General features: G+C 38.8%; 1 protein-coding gene across 1 annotated transcript in view; it reads right to left on the bottom strand.

Annotated features, from left to right (window-relative positions):
* DNAH1 (dynein axonemal heavy chain 1) overlaps window positions 1-25370 on the bottom strand; it is a 5225710-nt gene that overhangs the window by 1816626 nt on the left and 3383714 nt on the right. The window contains exon 49 of the mRNA XM_044076389.1: window positions 23268-23464. Coding sequence (XP_043932324.1) covers window positions 23268-23464 — 197 coding nt within the window. The remainder of the gene's footprint in view (window positions 1-23267; window positions 23465-25370) is intronic.

Below are 25370 nucleotides of genomic sequence, written 5' to 3' on the forward strand. Positions count from 1 at the left end.
TATAAAGCCATTTGATTAACGGCTTTGTCGATATTCTAATACAGACCCTAGGAGCCAGCAGTGAGGTTAGTTAGCAAAATGCAAGGGCACTTTCCAGTGATGAAGTGCAATAAAATATAACAAATAATACAAAAATATAGCAGCAGAACAGTCAAAATAAGTTATAAAAGTGCAAAAACAATCAGAATAACATGAAGAAAGACATTATAGTAATCATCCTGAAAGATTTTTGTATGTTTGAACTTGTTCACGTTTGATACCATAACTCATCTTAAGGTATTTTCCTTGTTTGGAACTACTAATGGTGTGTAGTGAAAACCTTGACATCTTAGGTATATATGTGTTCCCTGTACTGCCTTATTAACAGCAACTGCTCTATTATCTGTTTGCACTTGCTTTTGAGGGTATTTGTGGAGCAAGCTGCATTTAAGGTAGCTGAAGAAATTCTGTTGACTATTCTTTCAGCAACACAGTGGTGCAGCAGGTAGTGTTACCACCTCCCAGTGAGAGGTTCTCCAGTTTGATTCTCAACTGAGGTGCCTTATGTGCGGAGTCCGCATGTCTTTCCTTTGTTCCTGTGTTTTTTCTCTGGGTGCTTCCATTTCCTCCCACATTCCAAAGACATGGAGTAGGTGGACTGGACACCCTAAATTGCCCATAGGTGTGAGTGTATGGATGCATGTGTGGTATGAAAGAACAATAGTGGTAGGGTTAGTCACTCAGCAGTGTGAACACTATTTCTAAATGATTGCAACTGTTGAAGTGACACCTCGACTCCATGTGCAAAATGGGAAAAAAAGGGTTGTGGATGGATGAATTATTGCGGAAGTATTTGCAAAACTCATTTTCTGTAGATGCATCTTTACAAGGAGGAAGGTTATTCTGAAACTTGCCTCCGAAAGGAACTAGGGAAAGAAAAGAGGATGAAAGGGAGGTGGCACTGACTATGGAAGTCTTTGATTTTATTTCCCTTTTCCTGTAGACCATGGTACATAAATTAATAATTTTCTTTACATTGCTTTTATTGATCATGCTGCTGAGAAGTCCCCTTTCTGATTCATCTTAGCCCCTCCTGGGCTCAACCTGATCCATATCCAGTGCTAGTAAGGAAATCGAGGATTCTGTTTCAGTATCATACTGCTGTCACGAAGTGTGTCCTAACTCCTATGCATCCCCAGAGTAGCCTTACAAGCTCTGCAACTGCCGCCTACAGGAGATTCATGCATGCTTCAGTGCATGCACAACCTCTCACCCAAGTTGTATGCAGCTTGCAGGACAGACTTTACTCAGTAATGATGGTATTTCAGCAGGCCTAGACAGCCTCCATCTCCCAGGGAAGGGTCAGCCAGCACAAATTGTTAACTTTCATCCCCCCTTCCAGTCCCGCCAGCACTAATTGAACCTACATCAGTAAGGGCATTATCCCTCTACGCCATGGGTCCAGCTTGGCAAGAAATTAAAATTTATATAGAGAATACTGGAAAACTTATATCTGAAAACAACTGGATATATTCAGCATTTTTTAGAACTAGGCCCCCTAAAGGTTATGATTAGCTTGCTTGTTAATCTAATAAGAAACTAGAATATTGAAATACCTTACAAGCTCTGACCTTAAATATTACAAGGATATCTTAGAAAGAATACAAATAAATAAATTTATAAAAGGGACAGATGACTTCAACTACAAGACTGAAACAGATAGGTATATACTCAGAAAGTATGTTTTACAAGAGGTGAATTGATGTTAATCTATAAAGTGTATAGTGATTCATATATTTCGGAATGCTTAGGATTAAATACAGGCTTGAGATAAAATAATGCTAAACTTTTGAGTACTATGAGTACGAACAGAGAAAGTACAAAATGTTTTTACAGAGAATTGTAAAAACAAATAATTCCTTATTATGATAGGTAAAGAAAATTTATAGGATTTGTAAATATTTAAAAATTATAATGATAATTACATTGACGAAAAATGTATTAAGAGATATGCATGCTAAATGGGATTTATCCTTGCCTGAATAATATGTATAAATGTAAGAAGGCTTCTACCAACGTTGGCTATATACGAGGACCATATGTACCAACTAAGGCTCCATAGAATGCTGACATAAAACCAGCTTAGGCATTCACAGGTAAATGAACACAGCTGATGAAAAGACTGACTAGAATATAAGAACAGATAAGATTCATAAATCAAAACATTATGATTTACTGCAACAGCAACCCCCCCCAAATAGGCTGTTTAGTTCTCAGCTCACATGCTGATATGAATAATTCAGATGTAATGCAAGGTGAACATTCATATGAGTATCATAGTATTCAAATGCACAGGATCCTTTCAATCCACTTATGTTCTTATATTGAATCATATTTTAATAAGTGCATGTTTGCGACTGTTCACATTGCAGAGTCACTGAAATGGAGCTGACTATGAGTCAAAGCCATATATGTTTTTTTTTAAACACCCATGTTAAAATGTCACTTAAGACTCAAACACACAACAATAGGAAAGAAAACAAACCATAGTAACATTTTTTTAATTTGCATACATTATACTGTACTTTACATACAGATTTCCTTTCTTAATTTAATTCAACATTACATAAATTGCTCAATTCCTGCCTTCCCTTTAAATTATTTTACATGTATTGTTCTCAAAAATTCCAATTTATTACTACGTGTTTTGCTTCTTTCCTTTTATAAAGATCCTGTTTTCACTTATTTTATCTATTTTACAATGTTCAGTACTTCAGATAGAGTTTTTTTAGATTTTGATTTCCATTTACTAGTAATCGCTGTTTTGTCAGCCAAAAGAAATAAAACTTAATAAGGTCTTACTATTTTTAATCAGTTCAGATCCTGTGTGACAGTTCAAAAGAATCATTTACTTAGTGACAGCCATTTGGTCCCCTACTATTTCTGACAGAGTATTCTGCAGGGAATTTTTAAAATCTGCCAGCTCATCACAGTCCCGAAAAACATATTTGCAGTTGCCATTTTTTTCCCCATCACATCTCCAACATTTGCTACATACCTAAGTAAAACTTTAGAGACTGCTTGGGGTATAAAAATATCTATGCAAACCCTTCCAAGCAAAAATCCTAAAACTTCTGGACTTTATTGTATACTTGGGAGCCATTTATATGTCCTTCCACTGTTCCCTTATAAACTGCTTTTTCAGTCTTTCTTCCAAATCTTTTCTAACTTCCTCTGATTAACTCTTATAGTTATCATGCAAGATTTTATGTGCCATGCTAATTATCCCTTTTTTAACAGCAGTTTTCATTCTAGAGTCAACTTAAAATCACCAGAGCAGGTATTATACTTAGAACTCCCCTTCCCTTTCTCTTTGTTTCTGTTCTGATTTCAATCCCTGATAGGGAAGGCAGTCTCTGTCCTGCAGTCCAAACTTCTTAGCCTCATTGTACTCTTTTATATTTCCCTCTCTGGTTATTTGCTCCCAATAGCTTGGCTCCTTTGCTAGTTTTCTCCAGTAAATTCCAGCCCCCTTTTGCCTATTTTCTATACCCCTACTTGCAGTCATCTCCATTGGCAAAATCTCCTTTCTCCATTCCCATGTTGGCTTAAGTCTTAGAATACTTTCTACTATTTTATGAATATAATATTCTGTACAGTTGTTATTCTCCTCAAGGATCTGCATCCAAAATATCACTCTTTCCTTATTTCTTTTATTCCCTCTTACTTCATCATCATCCCTTTCCACTCTGAAGTATAACATTATGCTTGTGTTACATATATGAGCCTTAAATTAGTAGCTCTAAAATATCCCTTCAAATCAGGTGATCCTAAACCACCTTGTTCTATTTGGAGGATCAGCTTATCCCACTTAACTCTTGCCTCTTCCAATCGCTGATAAATTCTTGCAACTCCTTATTAATTAATGTCCACAATTTCTCCTTAAAAATATGTCTGAACTGTATATAAAACTAAAGGGACTATTGCTTATATCTTACTATCCATATCCATAAAAAAGAAGTTATGTACTCACCATAACATTCTGTTTGTGTTGTCCATCTCGCCTTCATTTTTAACTGGTCAGGTTCAACTCGGCCTTAAACAAAAGCACGGAGTCTTCCACTAGCTCGTGGCTGTAACTCTATCCCATCATGCCCTAGGAAAGCTCCCCAGATCTTATTTGCTAATATAATACTAGGTAGCAATAAAAATTATCAAAAAGCTTATAGAGCAATGAAGAAGGTCGGAGAGCCTTTATTTCCAATTGCAACTGCTCTGTCCTCTAGGAGCCAAAGGTAGGGGGAAGGAGGGTGGGATGTAAGAATGAAGGTGAGATGGACAACACACATGGAATGTTTTGGTGAGTACATAACTTCTTTATGTGATGTTGTCCTATCTCGCCTTCATTCTTAACTGGTTGGGACAGTGTCCCTAACACCATATTTCTTGGATGGCTGACAGAAGACTATTCTTCAGAATAGTGGACCCAAAGAAGCCTGTTCCTGGATGCCAAATCCACTTTGTAATGAGTGATAAAGGTATGAGGGCTTGCCCATGTTGCTGCAGCACAAACGGTATCAATTGGTAGTTTCACCTGAAAAGCAGAAGAGGTTGCTATGGCTCTTGTAGAATGACCTTTTACTTTTTCGGGGAGTTCTTTGTTTTGAAATTTGTAAATATAAGTAATACAATCTGATAACCATTTTGAAAGTGTGACTTTTGATGCAGGAGCACCTTTCTTGTAGTCTGAAAATGATACAAATAATTGATCAGATTTTCTGAAGTCCTTTGTCCTATGTAAGCAGAAATGTAACTGCCTATGTACAGCTAGCTGGTGTAGCATATATCCTGCCTTGTTGCCATAGTTGAGGAAAAAATTGATAGGTCTATGGATTGATGCAAATTAGATTCTGAGCATACTTTGGGTAGAAAAGATTGGTTTGTTTTTAAGAGATACTTTGTCTTTGTGGAAAAATATGTAGGGGGGCTTTATTGACAATGCCTGTAGCTCTGAGACTCTTCTAGCAGAAGTGATGGCTATCAAAAGGACTGTCGTCCAAGTTAAAAAGTTTAGATCACAGGATGATGCAGGTTCAAAAGGGAGAAGAATCAAATAGGATAAAACAAAGATTAGTTCCCATGGTGCTGGAGGGGCTTTAATGGGTGGTCTTAATAAAATAGCGCCCTTAACAAAAGCCTTACAAAGTCTGTGTGACATCACATTTGGCCCCGATTCACCTATGTGGAAATTAGATTTCACTGCTAACTGAACTCGAATAGTGGCTGCAGCTGTGCCCTAATTAAATAGCTTTGCCTAGAATTCAAGAATGGAAGGTATAGGGGCAGAGAAGGGATCAGTGCAGTTATTCAAGGCCCAAGAAGAAAATCTCTTTCATTTGCTGGCATATAACTTCCTCACTGAAGTCTTATGAGACAAGATCAAGATATGTTTCACTGATGGAGAGAAGCTAGAGAGCCTGGCTATGTTTGGAATCAGAGCAGCCAAGCTGTCAATTTGAGGGTTTTAAGGGAGGGCTGGAGCATCCCTGATGCATGAATCAGAAGGGCCAAGAACTGGGTCCAGAATCCATGGCTCCTGCTGAAGATGAGGCCAAAGGAAGGGGAACCAGATCTGATGAGACCAGTAAGGGGAGATGAGTGTCAAATTCCTTCACAAATAATTGGCTTCTGAAGAACTTTGGGCATCAGTGGAAAGGGAGGGCCAGTCATGTACAACTGCATCCCTTGGTGACTCCCCACAAGAGGGGGGAATAAGGGCAAGATAGCTGCTGCATTTGGAATTCATGGATGATGCAAAAAGGTCGCAGCAGGGTTGGCACCATTTCCGGAAAATCATTTCTGCTACTTTTTGTTTTAGGGACCACTCATGAGGCATCAGAATTGCTCTGCTGAGTTTGTCTGCTATCACGATGGATCTCCCCAGGATGTGCACTGCTATCAGAAAGTGTTGGGAGGAGGTTGCCTGCTGCCATACTCTGAGGGCCTGCTGACAAAGAGGATAAGACCTACTCACTCCTTGTTTGTTTATGTACCACACAACCAACATGTCGTTTATCTGTATTACAATAGTTCCTAGCAGGAGAGAGTCTTGGAATGCTTGCAATGCTAGAAGCACCAACCTTATCTCTAGGACACTGATGTGCAAATGGGCCTCATGATCCTGCCAAGTGCCTTGGACTGTCTTTCCCAGATAATTCCCGCCCCACATGGGAAGCGTCCATGGTCACTGTGGCTAAAGGCTGTAGAAGAAGAAAGGGTCGACCTAATGTGGCATGAGTGGAGTGAAGCCACCAACGAAGGTCTTTCTTGTAAGATTTTGTTATCATAATTTGGTGGGACATGGGTAGGTCCTGCATGGACCACTGAGTGAAGAGTAGCGACTGCAGGATTCTCATATGCAGTCTTGCTAATGGAATCAAGTTTATTGCTGCTGCCATGGTCCTCAAGATTTTCAGAACTGTTCTTACTTGTACTTTTTTCTTTGAAAGTAGAAAGCTGATTTGGTGCCGTAGGACTTGAACTCTTTCGAGGGGAAGTTTTGCCATAATTTTTGTTATATCTAGATCTGTTCCTATAAAAATAATATGCTGAAATGTCAACAAGGCAGATTTTTCAGAATTTATTGTGATTCCTAGGTGAGAGCAGAGCTGTAAAGTGGTGTCTCTTGTTTTTATTAGTAGATGCTCGGTGTTGGCAGTTAGGAGCCAGTCATTTAGGTATGGAAACACTCAGAATCCTAGGCATCTCATGTGAGCCGTGACCACTGTCGTACAACTGGTTAACACTCTGGGAGCTGTAGTGAGACCAAAGGGCAGAGCTCGAAACTGGTAGTGACTGGCTCCCATCTGAAAGCGCAAATGACTCCTGGATCGCCTGTCCATTTTTATGTTGTAGTATGAATCCTGGAGGTCTATAGAGAATATCCAATCATCTTGTCCCAGAAAAGGGAGTACTGACTGCAGTGTTACCATCCGGAATTTTGATTGCCTTACTGATTTGTTTAATCTGCTGATATCCAGGATGGGTCTCCAGTCCCCTGTTTTCTTTAGAACTAAAAGAACCTTGAGTAAGTTCCAGATCCTATTTGGTCTGTGGGAACTGTTTGGATAACTCTTTTGTCTAGCAACTTTTGTATTTCTAGAGTATCTGTTCCCTCTGACTAGGTGGAACATCTGGGATGTTTTTTATGTTTGGGATGGGGAAAGAAAAGGGTACAGAGTAGCCTCTGGATGTGATGCTTTGTAACCACTTGTCTTTTGTTATTTTTAGCCAGGCTTCTGGGTACAAAGATAAGTGACCCCCCCCCTCCCAACTGCCTCCAGAGATGGACAGATGGGATTCCTATTAGGAGCAATGAAAGGCCTTACCATGGAATGATTCCCTGTCACCCTGATTTTGCAGACCCCCTCTGTCATTTGGTCAGCGTCTTCTATTACTGCTTCCCCCTCTGCCCATGGGGAAGAATCACCACGTGTGTCCTGAAAAGTTCTCTGGGATTTTCGGAATCACATTTTTCCTCCCTTTTGACCTTTTGGGTAAGGTCTAGAAGGTAGGGAAAAATGGACACCTATGGCAGAGAGAGTTTTTCCTTCTTGCTCACACCTGGTTAGTGTGTCTTTGACTTTTTGCCTGAACAAGGAAGATTTAAAGGGCTCCACAAAGTCATACAAGAGCATCCAGGAATGTCTCCTTATGGAAATTCCTGAATCTACTGCCCTACTTGTTTCATCTGCTGCATAAGAAATGAGTCTCATGGAGGAGTTGACCAATGAGTTTAAGGTGGAGAGCTGAGAGGAAATCTATTCTGCTACCTCTTCAGCTACTGAACTTTGGAGAGTATCTCCTAGCTCCTTCAGATCTCTCTGAAGTCTGGTAAAGTGGGTGAGATAATTCAGCGATCTGAGTGCAAAGGACACTGAAGAAAAGATGCGCTTTCCATGTCTGTCCATTGTACGAGACTCCTTGTTTGATGGACAGATGAGGACGTCTCTGAAAGTTCCTTTTTGATAGCTACTACCACCACCACAGCATCTACTGGGACACCTTTCATAAGAAAACTCTTATCTGTAGGGGATGTTATGAATTTATTTGGCCTCCAGGGAACAGGCTCTACTGAGTCTGGAGACTACCATGCCTTTCGACAAACTAGGTCCATCAGTTCATCAACAGGCGTAGACACCCAAGTGGCAGTAGGGGGAGACCCAAAAGACTTCAGGTATACAGACTCCTCCTCAGAAGGGTTGATGGACTTCCAGCCATCTCTCTGTTTAAGAATCTCTAGGATGTCTGTGAAGGAGACATTCTCAGAAGGCGACCATGGTGACCCTTCTGACTCATCAAGGTCTGTATCAGATATGATGGACTCCTCTGGGGAATCTAAATACTTCCTCTTGCAAAGTCTCTTATGAGGGACCTCTTCAGAAGGGTATTCTGGAGAGTTTTTGGAAGAAAGGGGTTCACCCAATGGGGCATTCTGAGGCCTAGGGTCTCCACGTATCTGTGGATGCAGTGGTGTCACCAAGACAGACACCGATGCATTTGGGGGAAGAATGTCATGACCTGAAAGTGGACCTGTCTGTGGAGATAGCACTCTCCTCATCACCTCAAAAGCCCTCCACCCCTGATCCGAGGAAAGCTCCAGCTCCAAAGAACCAGAAGGCATCCTCAGAACCAAGGGGGTTGGCTCCCAGGCTGATGTAGGAGGTGAGCTCATCCGTGCTGAAGCCCTGAGAGGCAAGTTCAGCTCCAACTATCTGATCCGACTCTCCTGCCTGGACCTGACTGGAGAGCGTTGGCTCCGAGACTCCTTGAGTTCAGATGGAACCGAGGATGGAGCAGTAGTCATGCCTAAAGATCCTGGAGTAGGTCTTGGCACTGACGGTTCCACTACAGTCAGTTCCAGTCATTCCAGCTCCGAGGTTCCAGGTCAGATTGGAGGAGGAGGAATAGACGGTGAAAGGGTAGCCTCGGTCGATTTCAAATCCCTCTGTGATGGAGCTGACAACAGTTAGGCAAGCGCCGGTGTCCTTAATAGCCTCTGCACCACACAATCCACATCATCATCAGACAGGCACCTGGAGGATCGAGAGGAGGGAGCAGGAGATCTAGCAGACTGTAGCAAAGGGGATCTCAAAGTGGGAGAAACCTGCTCCAATTTCAGGGACCAGTTCCGCAAATGAAACTCCATCGGCACAGACACAGAAGGAGCCGAGGTAGTTGGTTTTTCAGGCCCAACAGTCTTCGGGTCCAGAGATGATACTTTAGATAACTTTTTAAGAGGCTCCGAATAAGCACTGGAAGGAGATGACCTTTTTCTTGATTTCTTGGATTTTGAAGAAGGGGATTTAGCCAATTTTGAAGTACCCTGACCTTCTTCAATAGCTTCAGCGAAGGGGGTCTTCAGCAAATCTCTCAAAGTAAACTCAGACTTTCTCTCAAGTAGAACTCTATGGCTAAATGAGTGACAGATGGCGCAAGACTTCTGTAAGTGAACTGCTCCAAGGCAGTATACACAAACAGTGTGACCATCAGTGATCGACATTTTTTTATTACACTTCCCGCATTTCTTGAACCCAGAGGGTTTATTTTCCTTAGGATCCTTAGACATTATAGCTGTAAATAACAACAACAACAACAACAAAAGCAATCACAGCTAAATGCTACACAAGAAAAATATTTTTAAACTAGTACTATTTCTATATACATATATATATATATATATATATATATATATATATATATATATATATTTATATATGGATGTAGGACGTTTGCTCGAGTGAGGAAATGACTGAAATCCAAACGGCCGGGCATACTTACGTGAAAGTGCTTTTCACCAAAGAAGCACTTTCACGTAAGTTTGCCTGTTGCCGAGGTTGTACTATGGTGCGGATAAGGGAAATTTCCCTTTCCCCACTGTAGTGTGGTCTCGGAGGGAGAATATTTAAGTAGGGAGGTGTGGGGGGCACACCCATACCATTTTAATTCTTGCCTTTGATCATTTATATATCCTCCTAATTAACCTTACAATTGTATCGGGATGCAAATACAAATGTTCCACTGCCCTAGTCATAAATTCCTAGCTTACACAAGCAAAACTTTCTCTGCATCGAAACCCACTAACAACAGTGGAATGTCCTTACAGTCTCCCTTTTAAAATACTATTAATCAAAATATTCTAGAGCTTTATCACTTTCTTCCCCCCTAACTTCCAGACACAGGAATATCATCTGTTCCTGAAGACTTCCATGAAAACTGATTATACATCACCATTTTTATATTAGCTCCTCTTAACTACCACTTGTTGAGAGTCTTCCATAAATATTTCCATGTGTGCTGCTTCTTGGTTTCCTCATTTCTCTGCTTTATATAAAGTTTCCTAACATTTACAAAATATCTCTAATGCCTCTTTAAGGTCACTGTTTTTTTTTTTCTTAACTGAAGCTCCCTAAATCTGGCAACAGCTCCTTTTACTTTCTGTTGCCTAGTCACTATGCTAAAAGTTTTTGTGCTGTGAAGTTTTTATCAAAAAATCTTTGCTTACCAGTGATATTTCTAAACTCATACATATTATCCAAATATTCCCTTACTTCCACTTTAGAACTCTACAGTTACTCCTCTTCTTGTTCTGCGAGAATCTGCTCGTTCTGCAATATTTTACCCTTTTCTGCCTCTATTACTTCTTAACCATATCTCTCTTTTATTTCTACTCTATTTTTCAACTCCATTTTCATTTTATCCCACTCACTAGCTATCCCTTCTGATGAAATATCTATGTTCCATATTACCTCAAATAATTTCCAGTATCTATTCCTTGAATTTTTCTCTGTCAATTAGGTGGGAAAGTGCCAGTGTCTCATTTTTACTTCATTATTCTGCCTTTTAATCTTAGCTTTTATTGGTGCATGATCTGAAATACTTATTGGACATGTGGCTAAGCTTCCAATTAAATGCACATGTTCCTGTGAAATATAAATTCTATCCAGTCTAGTCCAGTTATTGTACCTTAGGGAATAATGTGTAAATTCTGTGTGAGTTCCTTTTGAATTCATATCTTCCATACCAAATATTTTCATATATTAAGAAATGTACCGTCTTCTATTTTCCCTTCTAAGTCCCCCTGATACACCCCCATTACTGCAGATCAAGTTGCAGTCCACACATATAAGCAATATTCCCTGCAAATGATTATATCTACCAAAAGTTTTTAAACTACATAATAGCAGTTTTTGGTGGAATATAAATACATGCCAGTACAATCATCTTCCCCTACCAGTATTCCTTTACTACCACAAATCTACGATTATTTTCTTTTATTACCTCTTCTATCACTATTGGAAACTCTCTAGCAAATCACATTATTACTTCCTATTTCCTTTGTCCCTAATATTCTGCTGAATATCCATATTGAAATCCTTTGTCAAATTCACATGCTCATTTCTTACCAAAAGTGTCTCCTGCAGCATTATTTGCACTCTGAATTTCGTACTATAATTCAATGCTCTTTCATAGTTTCATAGTTTCATAGTATAGTACTAGGCTATCTGCCCTGGGGCATTTGTAAGCCTAGCCATAGTGATGTGGCTTTTGCCACCCCATGAAATGGTACAAAAATGTACAGATAAAATCTAGAATACTGTGCCTCTGTCTAGTAGTGACACAGTGAAAGTCCCCTTATATAATAGAATTAGTTTACTGTGCCTCTGTCTAGCAGTGACACAGATGTGACCCCTGGGGTAAACTTACGATCTCCCATCCACTCATCAAGACTTCTCTTGAAGAGATTCAGTGAGGGGCTCTGCCTAATACGAACTGGGATCCTGTTCCAAAGCATGGGAAGCCTCTGGGTTATGAATCTATCCCTCCAGCATGTCCTATTCATACTTGTGCCGAGGTTTAAGTCTTTAGCTCTCGTGGTCCTGATGGATTTGGATTTTTTGAGGTTTAGGTAGTATCTGTGGGTGCTTTTTGTCTATATCAGTAAGTCCATTTACATTACAAAATAATATGAATAGAGTAGCTATTATGTCAAAATGTTATTGTTCCCACCTATTATACATGACAGTTCTTTGCATGCCCAACCTTTGTCTTACGTGTACATACTGCTAGACAAGCTGATCTTTTATACAGTTGTTTCATCTCATCTCCATTTGAACCTATGTCACATTTTTTTTACATTTTTCAAAACTTTTTGCTTTTATGAAAACCCTCCAATAATATTAAAAAAAAACTAAATACATTAAGTATCGCCCCATTCTCTAACTTAGAACAAGCACATAAAACTACATACATTTTTAACAAATGAAGTTTAGCCCTCCAGACAAAGCAATTGCCACAAACTAACATGTGCACCCGCAGATACTACCTAATCTAAAGTAAAGGTTAGACATTTTGGTAGGGGACACTGTGAATGTGAATCGCAAACTAGTAAAAACTAAATTGTATTTAATTATAATGCTAAAGGTTTAGTTTACTTAGCTATTTGTCAATTTTGCCCAAGTTTTTATGTGGGTAAAATGAAATGTAGATTTAAGGAGTGAATGTATGAGCATATGTATGATATGGTCTATATTATAAGATCGACATTTGAAAACATTGAACAACATATGGTTGACACCATATGGTCGATGTCTTCAAACATCGACCTTATAAAAAGACAAAAAAAAAAAAAGAAAAAAGTACCCTAACGGGTTTAAGCAAGGGGGCAAACCCCCCTGCACCCCCCACATCCCCCGCTACTTAAATATACCAACTCCAAGACCGCACTACATTGCAGAAAATGGAAATCTCCCCTTACGGAGATTTCTGTTTACACGCTTGAGATTCTGAGCATTCAATTTTCTCGTATCGACAATGTCAGATTTGACATTGTCAGCTTTCAAGAATATAATATAGACCCCATATGATATTGCTTGTAATAATAAGAGTAATGCATTAGCTAAGCACACTGACACGTTTAATAAATGATTATTTTTTATTTTTTGGTTGGGAAAGGATTAATATAAGTCTAAGGCAGGAACCCTGGGCTTATTTAATTGAATATGCAGAATTAAAGTAGCAAATCAAATTGAATGCATACTGTCAGCATGGGTTGAACAAAGCGACATCCATTGTCAGTGTTTTAAAACTTAAGTCATACATTATTTAAATCTATTTTATTTAAATCTACTTATTTATTTATTACATTAAGCAGATTACTTATGTATAGGGCTTAGAAAGTACTTTTAATGGCATTTGAGTCTAAAGTAGTAATTTAAAAAAAAAAATTCTATCTGTAATGAATGGAGAACATAGAGGCGGTATGTGTCTTTAAATTTTTTATACTGGTTAAACTTAAAACCTTTTGTGATTGGTTGATTCTGGTGTGCCTGGTTTATATGACATACTTAAATGTAGTAGTTTTTATCATAACTATTTCTGAAGAAGTTTCTATGCTGGAATCGAAAGCACAAAAACTTTTTATTTTATTTCCACTATTAAAACTTGTCTCGATATTTTAGTGACTTTGCCATGGTGTGTTGCCATTCTTGATAACCGTTTGAGTCTTTGTTTGGTTACCAGTTTGCAAAGGCTACCCATGCCAAATCACATGTCACAGTCTTTGTTCCCACTTTGACTGCTGTCTGTTCTTGTCTTAGCTCCATTCCCTCATCTGTGTAAAACAGCTTTCATGCTTTCAGAAAACATTAACTATCAGCCATAAGAAAAAAAGTGTCTGGTTACCTTTAAATAAAACTAAACTTGGCACCATTCTGTTAAATACACAACACATTAAGGCTGCTGGGGAGGTTACTAATACTTACTCACTTCCCATCATTTCAGACTTTATTTTTAAATACAATGCCTACCAGTATACCTTTAAAGTTTGCATTTCCCTCAACAAAGAATGTCCAGAACTCTCAATGTTAATCACTTGCACATGCAGACAGCTCAACTCCATGTACAAGCAGTCAGCAATGACAAGAAAAAAAAAACAAAAAAAAAAACTAACAACTCTGCAGCTTCATAAAGGAATCTTTGTAAATTTCACTCACGGCAGAATATATTTGCAGATGTAAGAAAGTTAGCATTTTTCAGGCTTTTCATCACATTGTCTTATTTTCAAGCCCATTTGCTTACAACAAATTGTTTATAACTTAAGCTAAAGACTTTAACCTAGACATCCACCCTTGTAAACGCAATGGAAATTATTATCTTAATTCTGCATAAAAATATAATCAGTATACTTTTGTACCCCTTCCTGTACTTGTTGGGTAGGCAGATTGGTCTGACAAGGGAGATGATTTTTCTGAGCTATGATACAGAATTGGAATTGCCTAGGCAGGGTACGACCTTGCTGCGTCTAATAATGGTGGCTGCCAAAAAAACAATTACTAGAAAATGGAAATCAAAATCTAAACCAACTATACTGGAAGCAGTGAATATAGTAATAGAGATAAAACAACTAGAACGGAGATCTTTAAAAAAGGTAGGAGCAAACTACATAGGAAAAATGGGAATTGTGGGAACAATACGTACAAGAGAGGAATGAGGCCTAAAAGGCAGCAGGACTTAAATGAGCTACATAATGTTTGAGTGGGAAAGAATAGGTAGATTATAAGTGATGTATAATGTTTGCAACTGGGAGTGTGTCAGTATAGTTTCAGATGTAAAATGCTTGCGACTAGGATTGTGTCAGTGTGGTTTGTTTTCATTTATGTAAATGTGTGATTGCTTATGTAATAAGTAAAAAAACAGGAATTGAATAATTATTGCTTAGGTTATATGATATATAGCAATATATGTGAAGTATTGTTTGTTATGGTAATACAGTTTGATTACTTTTCCATGAATGTAAATTTGCCTATGTCACAAGTGGTAATTCTATAAAGATATTTGAAAAAAAAAGATCACAACATTATATTAACAAAAATTGATTTCTTCCCAGCCTTTCTTATCTTGCTACAGTGTAAAGCCTTTATTTATTACAACTAAGAAAAAATACCTATGTCCTTTAATATATTTAACATATAAAACTATACCTGAAAAGACCTCCCATTTAAAACACCCTTACTGCACCCTTTATACAAGCCATTTATATATTATGAAATGCTTTACAAAAATACTAATAAGAACAAACACTGCTTTACTTACAGTTCTTTTCCCTTCAGTGCTCTTCTAAACATTAATGGCATAAAGTAGGATACATGCTTTAAAGTTCACCCACAAATTAAATAAAGTCAACAAAATTCTGATCTTTCTCAGCAATATTTTCTTACAAAGTCATTTTTCACAAATGTGATTGATGCTTTATAGTCTCCCATTTATCACTAATTTCAGTGTTGTTGGTCTTCTTCCTGAGCATTTATGTAAATGTATGATTGCCTAAAAGAGACATGGAAGAGCTCTCAGATCATGTGGCCCAGGCAGATATGACCCTAGCCCTGATTAGCATCCTGCTTTCACCCAGAATGATACCACAGTATAAGAACAAAATTATTGACTTCCAACAATTGGCTAAGCTTCTGGTGTCATTCAAAGGCGATCCAGTATCTGTCTGCCTGGGACGACATGATCGACAGACCATGATGCTTTGCCAGAGATGGTCTGCACCTGCCGCCCCTGGGATTCAGGTTACTGGCTAAGGCTCTTGCCACCCCTATAGTGCCTTTTTTAGGTAAAGTTCAAAGGACAAAACCACCACTGTAACAGGTACAAGCATGCAAAATCTGAAGGTAATGTTACTCAATGCTAGAAGTCTAAAACTCAAAATGCACTCTCTCGAGGCACTTTTAAAAATGGAGAACATCGATATCTGTGCAGTAACTGAGACCTGGTTGAAGGCTCCAGAGAGTACCCCTGCAATACCAGGCTACAACTCTTACAACACTTTTCGGCCACCAAACCAGGACCAAAACACTAAAGGTGGAGGAGTGTCCATATTCACCAAGGATATTCACAACACCAGGCTAGTTGCCCAACATAATGCATCTGAAATTCTCCAAGTGCAACTAACACTAGGTAAGACTGCAATCCAAATTGTAGCTTGCTACAGATCCCCCCACCATGCCTCAAGATTCTCACTACACTTTTCTAAACATACTGTAAAATATTAAGATACAACCAAACACCCTAATACTGGGTAATTTCAACTACCCTGCCATTAACTGGGAAAACTACTCGTGTACCAACAACTTTGCCCAATGGTTCTTGGAATTCATAAATTCCAGTGCCCTGGATCAACTAATCCTTAGTCCCGCCAGGGGCTCCAATATCCTAGACCTGGTCATTACCAACATGGGAAATCGATGCTCCACACCTATGGTCACCCCTCGTTGGTCAGGTCTGACGAAAAGCTAATCACCCTTGACATCCACATCCCACCCCCACCCCCCAGTAAGGAAATCTCTGTAAAAAACTTCTCCAAAGCCAACTTCTTTATGTTACTCAAGTCAGAAGTGACAAACTTCATGACACCCATGCAGACGGGAACTGAAAGTTCGACTGCTGAATCGTACACTAAGGCACTGTACAAGCACATCCACTCATGCATGAATCATGACATCCCCAATAGAACCAAGACACTCTCCTCCAAAAAAAGGAAGCCAATCTGGTGGTTCCTTACCATAAACAAACTTTACAACAAAAGGAATAAACTGTTGAAGAAAAGAGGAAAATCCCAGGATGCAAAAAACTTCCATACCAGCCTCAGTAAGAAGCTGAGATCCCTCATAAAATCCTCCAAAACTAGTTACGAAAATAAAATTGCCAAAGATTCCAAAGACAACCACAAGGCATTCTATAGCTGTGTCAAGAATCTAAATGGCAATGTTCAGATCTGCTCTGAGCTACAACAGAATGGCATTAAATATACTGATCCCAAGGATATTGCCAATATCCTGGCAGGTTGATTCAGTGCAACCTTTACCCCCTCTCACCCCTTAAAGGGCCCATCTCAATACCGAAAGATTGCCAAATTCCGGTAATGACAGCCACACAGGTAAAAAACTCACTCTCCAAAGCTAAGAATACAGCATCCATTGGACCAGACGACATCCCAGGCTGTGTACTACATGAACTACAAAATGAACTGGCACCTCACCTAAGTGTCATGTTTAATCATAGCCTCACATCAGGCTTTGTGCCCATTGAGTGGCGCACAGCTACAGTTATCCCACTCCACAAGGAGGGATCCACCTTGGATCCCAGGAACTACTGCCCCATTAGTCTCATGAGCCTGATCTGCAAGGCCATGCAACGTATTATCATGGAACTTATAAACAAAGACATTGGCAACCTTCAAACACTGGACCCCATGCCGTTTGGGTTCGTGAAGGGCCGATCTTGTCTCCTAAACCTGACTGACTTCTTCGAATCAGTCTCCAGAGCCGTGGACAAGGGTAAGGTGGTCCACACAGTCTATCTGGACCTTGCCAAGGCCTTCAACACCATCCCTCACTCTGGAATCATAGATAAACTTACTAAACTGGGCATTAAGCTCTATGTCACTCGATGGGTTGTCAACTGGTTTACTGACAGAACCCACACTTTAAAAGTAGCCAACTCCAAATCCAGCTTTAGACAAGTGACAAGTGGAGTACCTCAGGGTTCAGTCCTGGGACTGCTCTTGTTTAGCATCTACTTCTCTGAAGTACAGGCCAACACTAAGAAACTCTGGCTAACAAAGTTTGCAGATAACCGCAAACTGGGAGCCATTAATGAATCCCCAAATAATATGGATATTCTACAAAAGGGCCTTACAGAAACAGATGCTTGGTGCCAGAACCATGGGCTCAAGCTCAATGCCAAGAAATGTACAGTTATCCCCTTTGGGAAAAAACATGGACCTGTGAATTATCACATAATAACTAAACACTGAAAGTGTGATAAGGACAGTGGTCTTACCTTCGATAACCACATCGCCACAACAGTCAGGAAATCTTTCTATGTGCACACCTCATCACTAAGGGCTTTTCATCCTGAAAAAAGGAGGCCATTGTCCCACTGTACTCATCCCTCATTAGACCCATTATAGAATATAATGCCCCATTTGGTATATACCTCTCAAGACATCTGCAACAACTGGAAAGGACGCAGAAATACCTCACTAAAAGAATCACAGGCCTAAAGCAGATGCCCTATGCTGACCGTCTAAAAAAAACTCCACCTATACTCTGTCACATATCGTCTACTCAGAGCTGATCTCTGCTTAACATACAAGGCCATGTCAAACCCAGAGCTGCTAGACATGCCACACTTAAAGAAATCCCAATCCCTCGGAGACACATGCTCCAGGGATCTAAACCTTGTCATCACAATGAACAAAACATGCTGGAGGGGTAGGTTCCTGACCCAGAGACTCCCCAGACTCTGGAATAGACTGGGAAAGTCTGACTTGGAATGAAGCCAATTTTCAGTGGAGGCCCAGGGAGAAACGCTCCAAATACATGTCTTTGTGGTGTGGGAGGAAACTGGAGCACCTGGAGGATACCCACATGAACGCAGCAAGGACATGAGGACTCTGCACAGAAGACCCCCCCCCAACCCAGAATCGAACCGGAGAACCTCTTGCTGTGAGGTGACAATGCTATTGGCTGCACCATAGGTTCACAGGTGTGTACTAGGCTAATGGCCCTGGAGCCTTTACAAGCCTAGCCCATAGGATTTCCCTGGCATCATGCCACTGTTAATGTTTCATTTATTTTAATCAATTATGAGTACATTTGATTTATTCTTTCCTCTAAGTCATTAGAAGCCATATCTTGTACCAAAGCTGAAGCGTGAATGGCTTTTTGCTGTACAACTGCAGACATCTTCCCAGACAGAATCTGAAGAAGTCTGGATAACATCCAGATGAAAAGCGCTTAATTCACTTTTGAATTTTGTGTCTTGAACTGCTTGTAGAGGTTGTTACAACTGCTCCATATTAAAACTTGTGTCTCAACTAACTACAGTGTGGAGTTGGTACCTGTCGTTCGTTTTTGTGAAGTATAGTCGTGCATTTCTTCTTTGTTGTGTGGATTGAGTCTTCCTAGACAATGTTTTCTCTTCACTTTTTCTGGCTGAGTTTCCTTCAAGTTCTCCAAATTTCTTCTCTTCTGGCATATGGGCAGTGTAAGTAATAGCCAGTAACTGAATTTTACCTAAATAACAATTTCACTGACTCCCTATTCTCAGTTTGCGTATTCACACTGGGAGAGCTGAAATTAAGCTGTTGATTAGTGACCAGCCAACTCGGATGTCTTAAAGCCTTATATTATTTTGGTTACGGAGGGATGGAGGAGAATGCCAACTTTTCAAAAGACTGTTCATTGCTATCAGTTCTATTTATACTGATTCAAAAAGCACAATGTGACTTTTTTTTGCTGAAATAAGTGCAACTTCAATGAGCCTCTCCAGAAAGCAGGAAGGTTCGCCCATTGCCATCAGTACTCTTTAACATAAAAAAACACAAAGCATCTGTTTAACAGAAAAAGCTGAGCTTTGCATCTGTAATATTTCTAATACTACCCATTTTTACTGTTTTTTTTCAGCATCCTTCTGGTCATAAGAGCATCCCTACGTAAGTCTAGCAAACCTATATATGCAGTTAGAAGAAGCAGATATGATGCAGAGCTGACTGTATTGTTTAAGATGACTCAAGCTGATTTAGTAAATAGTGAAGGCAGTTTGTTGAAATCATACAAAACTAAACTTGGTGCTGCTGCATAACTGTACATTATGGATTTATTTATTTATTTATATTTGTTTTCAAAGGTAGAGCACTGATCGATATTGACCAATTTTTGACTCAGCTTTGGTGAAATACAAAACATTTCACAAACAGAAACTACAGAAATGTAAGGAACAACAGAGTTGCTTAGACTAACTATACAGAAAAAAAACTGTGTATATACATTCTAGTGAACAAGGACAGTGAGATGTACAATCAAGCAGAGTATAATGTACAGTATGTACATTAGTTTCTAAAGTGTGTCAATCTTCCACAAATCTTGAGAGAGGAGAAGCGATTCGGAAAGGAGACAGATTAGTCCTGTGTAGAAGCAGGATCATTTGGCTTGGCTGAAGAAGTTCTATTTAAGCTGCATTTTGAATTTAGAATAAGTATGGATGTCCTTAATGTCGGTGGGGAGTGCTTGCCAAAGAGTAGGTGTCTGACAAGAGAAAGCATGTGCAGTGCTGTTGAGTTTGGTTCTAGGGGAAAAGAGAGAGATGGTGTGGCTTGAGTACTGTCTGTCACGGACTGTATGAAGAGTTTTTTTTTTCTTGAAGTTTATCTGCAAGGGAAGTAAATCTGTATAGTTGGAGTAGTTTGTAGGGATGGGATCCAAAACCCGGGTTAGATCTTAGGGTAGGTCCGGGTACCAATTTGACTTTTTCTAGTGAGACACAGTGATTCTCGCAGAAAGTTGAGTTTGTAATGAATTGGCAGATGCTGTTAGAGATGACTTAATAAACAAATAAGTAAAAAACAATTTTAATGAATTACTGGAGTAACTATGACAAAATGGCTTTTTATGTTAGTATATTACGATAAAAAAAGACTATTAATGTTCTCTTAAAAGTCTCACTATAAAAGATTTTCACTAGTCTCCTACTGCTGAAGTACACTGAGCAGAATCAGAATGTGGCAGTATTGTTAGTTTAATTATCTTTCTTCAACTTGTCAATTACAGCTAATAATTCAGACTTTATGTAGCTGCTTTGGCAATATTTAAAAATAGTCCATTTGTACAGTCAAAACTTAATGGAACTTCAGCCTATACTACATTATCATACTACTTCAGTAGTACTTAAGAAGTTGTACGTAAGACATGAGTGAGGCTTGACTTGATTGCTCTGAATTAGCATTAATTGTTCTTTTCAGTGAACACAATTCTGTAAAAGACAACTTTCCTTTTATATTTTAAGTAATACTGTTAATGTCAACAAATCCTCTTTTAAAAAAACTGAACACACACGCACACACACACATATATATATATATATATATATATATATATATATATATATATATATATATATATATATATATATATATATACACACACATACATTTTTTTCCCCCACAGCCACATGGAACTGCACCAGTTTAGTATGCTAAATACTCTCCTTACCTACGCAATCTTGCTTATTCATCAGATACTCTAAGTGAGTTTCATAAATGCATTATCATGACATAAAAACACAAGTCACTATGGGAATCCTCACTACTCCAGCCTCTAAAAGATAGCCTATTAAAAAAAGGTCTCACTTTACTTGTCCTTTGCTTTCTCCAGTTTATATATTAAGGAATAACATAACTCACAACTGCTTATAATTGCCCCTTACTAGCAGATATCTACTTTAAAGTTAATGATGCTCACAAATCTCTCTTTTTGCACCCCCTCTTAAAGACACATGCACAAATATGTGTGCATACATCCATGTAAGTACTCCATTGCACACTCATACTATCAGTAACCCACTTTACCATCACACTATACAAAATAGCTAATTTTCCTTACTTAGTGGGTCTATAAAACACTTTTCATGGTACATTGGTACATCACTTTTTAGCTTTGCTACTATTTGCAGCAAAGCTACATCATGAAAATAAAACACTCATCTCTCCCAGCCAGTTTAGGAATCCTTCTCCTACTGCAAAGGACAACTATCCCTTCAGTTTTAGATCTGTTCTGCCAGCTAGAGAGGTGCTAACAGAAGAATAATGCATTTTATTTTATACAATATAATAGTAATGTTATATTAATAGATAGGCATTATGAATCAGTGAATATGACTGAAAAATAAAAAAAATGTGAGAACGGCTATGCAGAATATTACACTCTCAAGTTCTTAATACATGCCTTCTGAGAGGTTACAAAATCTTTACAAATGAACTATTAAATGCATCTGTTAATCATCTCATCTGATAAACATCCACATTTAAATTATTATAAAAAAAAATTAAAAGAAATATTATTTGTCACACAATACTATGTTAATACTAAGATTATATTTATAATGTTGGTCTTTTTGGCTTTTCCCGGTTAGGGGTCGCCACAGCGGAACTCCAGTCCGCTAATGATTGGCAGTAGATTTTTTATATGGTGCCGAGTTGCTACCCTGACGCCCAACCTTCAGCGAAGGCACGCCCATTCACGCCTGTCTTTCGGAGGCCACTCGACCGCGGGGAGGACATGCAGGCTCCACAAAGAAGGCACTCCAGCCATGAATCATAAATAACCCAATTTATTTCCATGTTTAATCAATGAGGTATTATTTCTCATGTAATCCTGCAGGCCTTGTTTGACCTTTGCCACAGTTTTTCATATATACCGTAATGAAGATAAACAATTACAATAAATTCCATATAGAAAACAAAATGTACAAGTCAGGATGTCAGAAGTAGACTTCTGGCATAAACAAAGCCAATAACTACTTGAATCACCATAAAGGGGGTTTGTGTGGTGTTGTACTTGAACGCAAAAACACCAAACATGAATACATTCCAAAAAACAAAATTATCATGATTCAAGTGGCTATAAATTCCATATACCACATTTGCGGAAGTGAAGTCGCATCTAAAAAAGGTTTGTGGCTTTTTATGTACCAGTGTGTCCAGCAAATGGCACACATTGAATTTACCACAGCTTAACTTTCCAGGTTAATATTGGATCGGCCTTGTTTCCAGTCACTGAAAGGCTGATCAAGAAGCAGAGATGCCTAAGGAAAAGAATAAATGGATTAGGAAAATTAAATGATTAGATAGCCATCAAAAGAAAAAAAAAATAAGGAAAGGTAGCAAAGTTAAATGCTGAATCACATAGGGAGCAAATGGTTTTTGTATTATTGCTATATTGAGAGATTCTGTGTGATAATTAAGAAAGTATTAGCTTCAAGGACCAGTACTGTACAGCACTGTAGAAAATGGGGAAGGGGCAGCAGAACCACACACAAACACATACACACACACACAACACACACACACACACACACACACAAATGCTGGAATCCCAATATACACACTTATAATGGGTACAGATCAACATCATGCTTGCTTGCAGAGTAAATTCCTCCACTTTCACTTAATCTTTAAGGTCCAATTAAATTTGACTGAAATGTGTACTGACTTTGGCTAAAATAATTAATTACATTATTCCAGATAAACTTTGTGGTTGTTAAAATACAACCTCCGATTTGCAATTTAATATATTGGCACTACAAGTTAAATTTGTGATATTCTAAGGTAAATTACCATTTTAACATGCTGTTAGCAGATGAGCTGTAACTTATTAAACACTTACATGTGTGAGGCAAGTCTGGTGAGAGACTGTCTTCCACTGCCTCCAACTCCTAGAAGTAAAGCATTGCCTAATGGTTGGCGCAAGATTCGACTAATGCGGCAGATGTGCTGAACAGCATCCATGAATAGGACAAGTTTCATTTTTGTGGTACTGATTTGATTGTAATCTTCCATATACTCCTCAATCACATGCACCATCTGTAATTCAAGAAACCAAAATGTTAGTTACACATACACTTAAAAGAGTCCAAATCTCCAAAAGGTAACTAATCAGAAAGCCTCCCATTTTCTACTGAAATTCCTGTTAGTTTTGCCATGTAAAGCAATCTTCTCAGGTCCCCATCCCTTCATGTATAGCAGTATCATCACCAACAAAGTAGGATTCATACAAGGAAGGACATGTGCTTCTTTATTCAATTCTTCCCAAGCACAGCAAATGATTTGGGAAGAAATCAAACCTTAGGATCTGTGATATGAGAGATCAGAGTAGTAGCCAGCAAAGACACCTCTGGGATGGAACAACAAAATAAATATTTGTTGAAGCTCTGGATCCCTGATAGGTGACTATATAAGTAAAAAAAATCTACAGGACTATGCTGTCAGCTGGTTTTATATTTTAAAGGGAATTAAAGCCATGCCACTCAGCAGAGAATGCACCAGTTATTGGAAAATTAGTCTTTGCAGGCTTGTGTTGTAAAGATCAAAGCACAGTTCAGATGCAGTAACCAGATTATATGCTTGTAAATATATGTAATGCTGAGAAAGTGATCACAGTGCAGATGTTCTTAATGCACAAGCATCTAAAGCATATGGCCAGACAAATAGCTCTACTTACGGAATTTGGACTGACCTGTCCTGGAAGATAATAGTTATGAAGATGATGGCACTGATAATTGAGACATCAAAATTAAGCAAATGTTATCTGATTTTAAATTAGTTGACCTTGTTTGCATGAACATCAGGCTTGTTTGGTAAGGCTTAACCAGTGCTAGCCTGGTATGAGAATAAATCTAAAGCCCATCTAATTCAGGAGTTTCAGAAATGTGTACAAGAATAAGATAATTCGTATGGAACTCATTAGCAGCATCTTCCTTTTGGATAGAATGGAGTCCCAAGTCAATTGGGGGAGTTAATGGACATCTAAATAGTGAACTTCCAAGAAAGGACATGTATGCAACAGGAAAAAAATAGATCAAAAGGAGGTAAAAATCAATCTTTTTAAGATAAAAAAAGAAGTTATGTCTTACCATAATGTTCCATCTGTGTTGTCGATCTTCACTTATCCTTGACTGTTGGTTTGGTTCCGTATCTCAGAACCGACACAGCCATTACTCCAGCTTGCGCCGTTCAAAAACTCTTGAGCTTAGCTTTACCCATAATGCTCCTTTTTGGATTACCTCAGATCGAGTTTGCACCAGACAGTGACAGACAGGAAATAACAGATCAGAGACTATATTTGTATTCATAAAAGGATAATCCAATCTATTGGAATAGATCCATTCCACCAAGATGCTCGAAAGGCAGGGGGATGGAGGGTGGGGATGTCAAAGATAAGTGAAGATCAACAACATTGATGGAATGTTATGGTAAGACATAACTTCTTTATCTGATGTCAATCTTTACTTAATCCCTGACTGTGGGACACAGTCCCCAGCTACCGAAATCCTGGGAGGTCTCACGGAAGAATATCCCTCAGCACCATCGAACCAAAAGATGCTCATCCCCTAGAGACCAGATCCAGCTTGTAATGAGTCATAAAGGTATGCGGAGATGCCCAAGTAGCCACTGCGCATATATCATCTATAGAAGCTCTGGTATGGAAGACTGCAGAAGCTGCTGTTTCCCCTTGTAGAATGTGCTGTCACAGGCCCTGGCAGTTGCACTTTCCTTTTGTTATAAATAAAGGTTATGCATTCCTTGAGCCATTTAGCCAGAGCAACCTTAGAAACTGGTTTGCCCAGAGTAATAGAAGAAAATGAAAAAATAGTTGACCAGATTTTCTGAATTCCTTCGTTCTGTGAAGGTAAAAACGTAATTGTGAACATCTAGCAAATGCAGACAATATTCGCCTTTGTTTGAAAATTTGTGGAAAAAATACAGGAAG

The sequence above is a fragment of the Protopterus annectens genome, chromosome 7.part0, assembly GCF_019279795.1.
Source record: "Protopterus annectens isolate FY-2018-M chromosome 7.part0, PAN1.0, whole genome shotgun sequence".
NCBI lineage: Eukaryota > Metazoa > Chordata > Ceratodontiformes > Protopteridae > Protopterus > Protopterus annectens.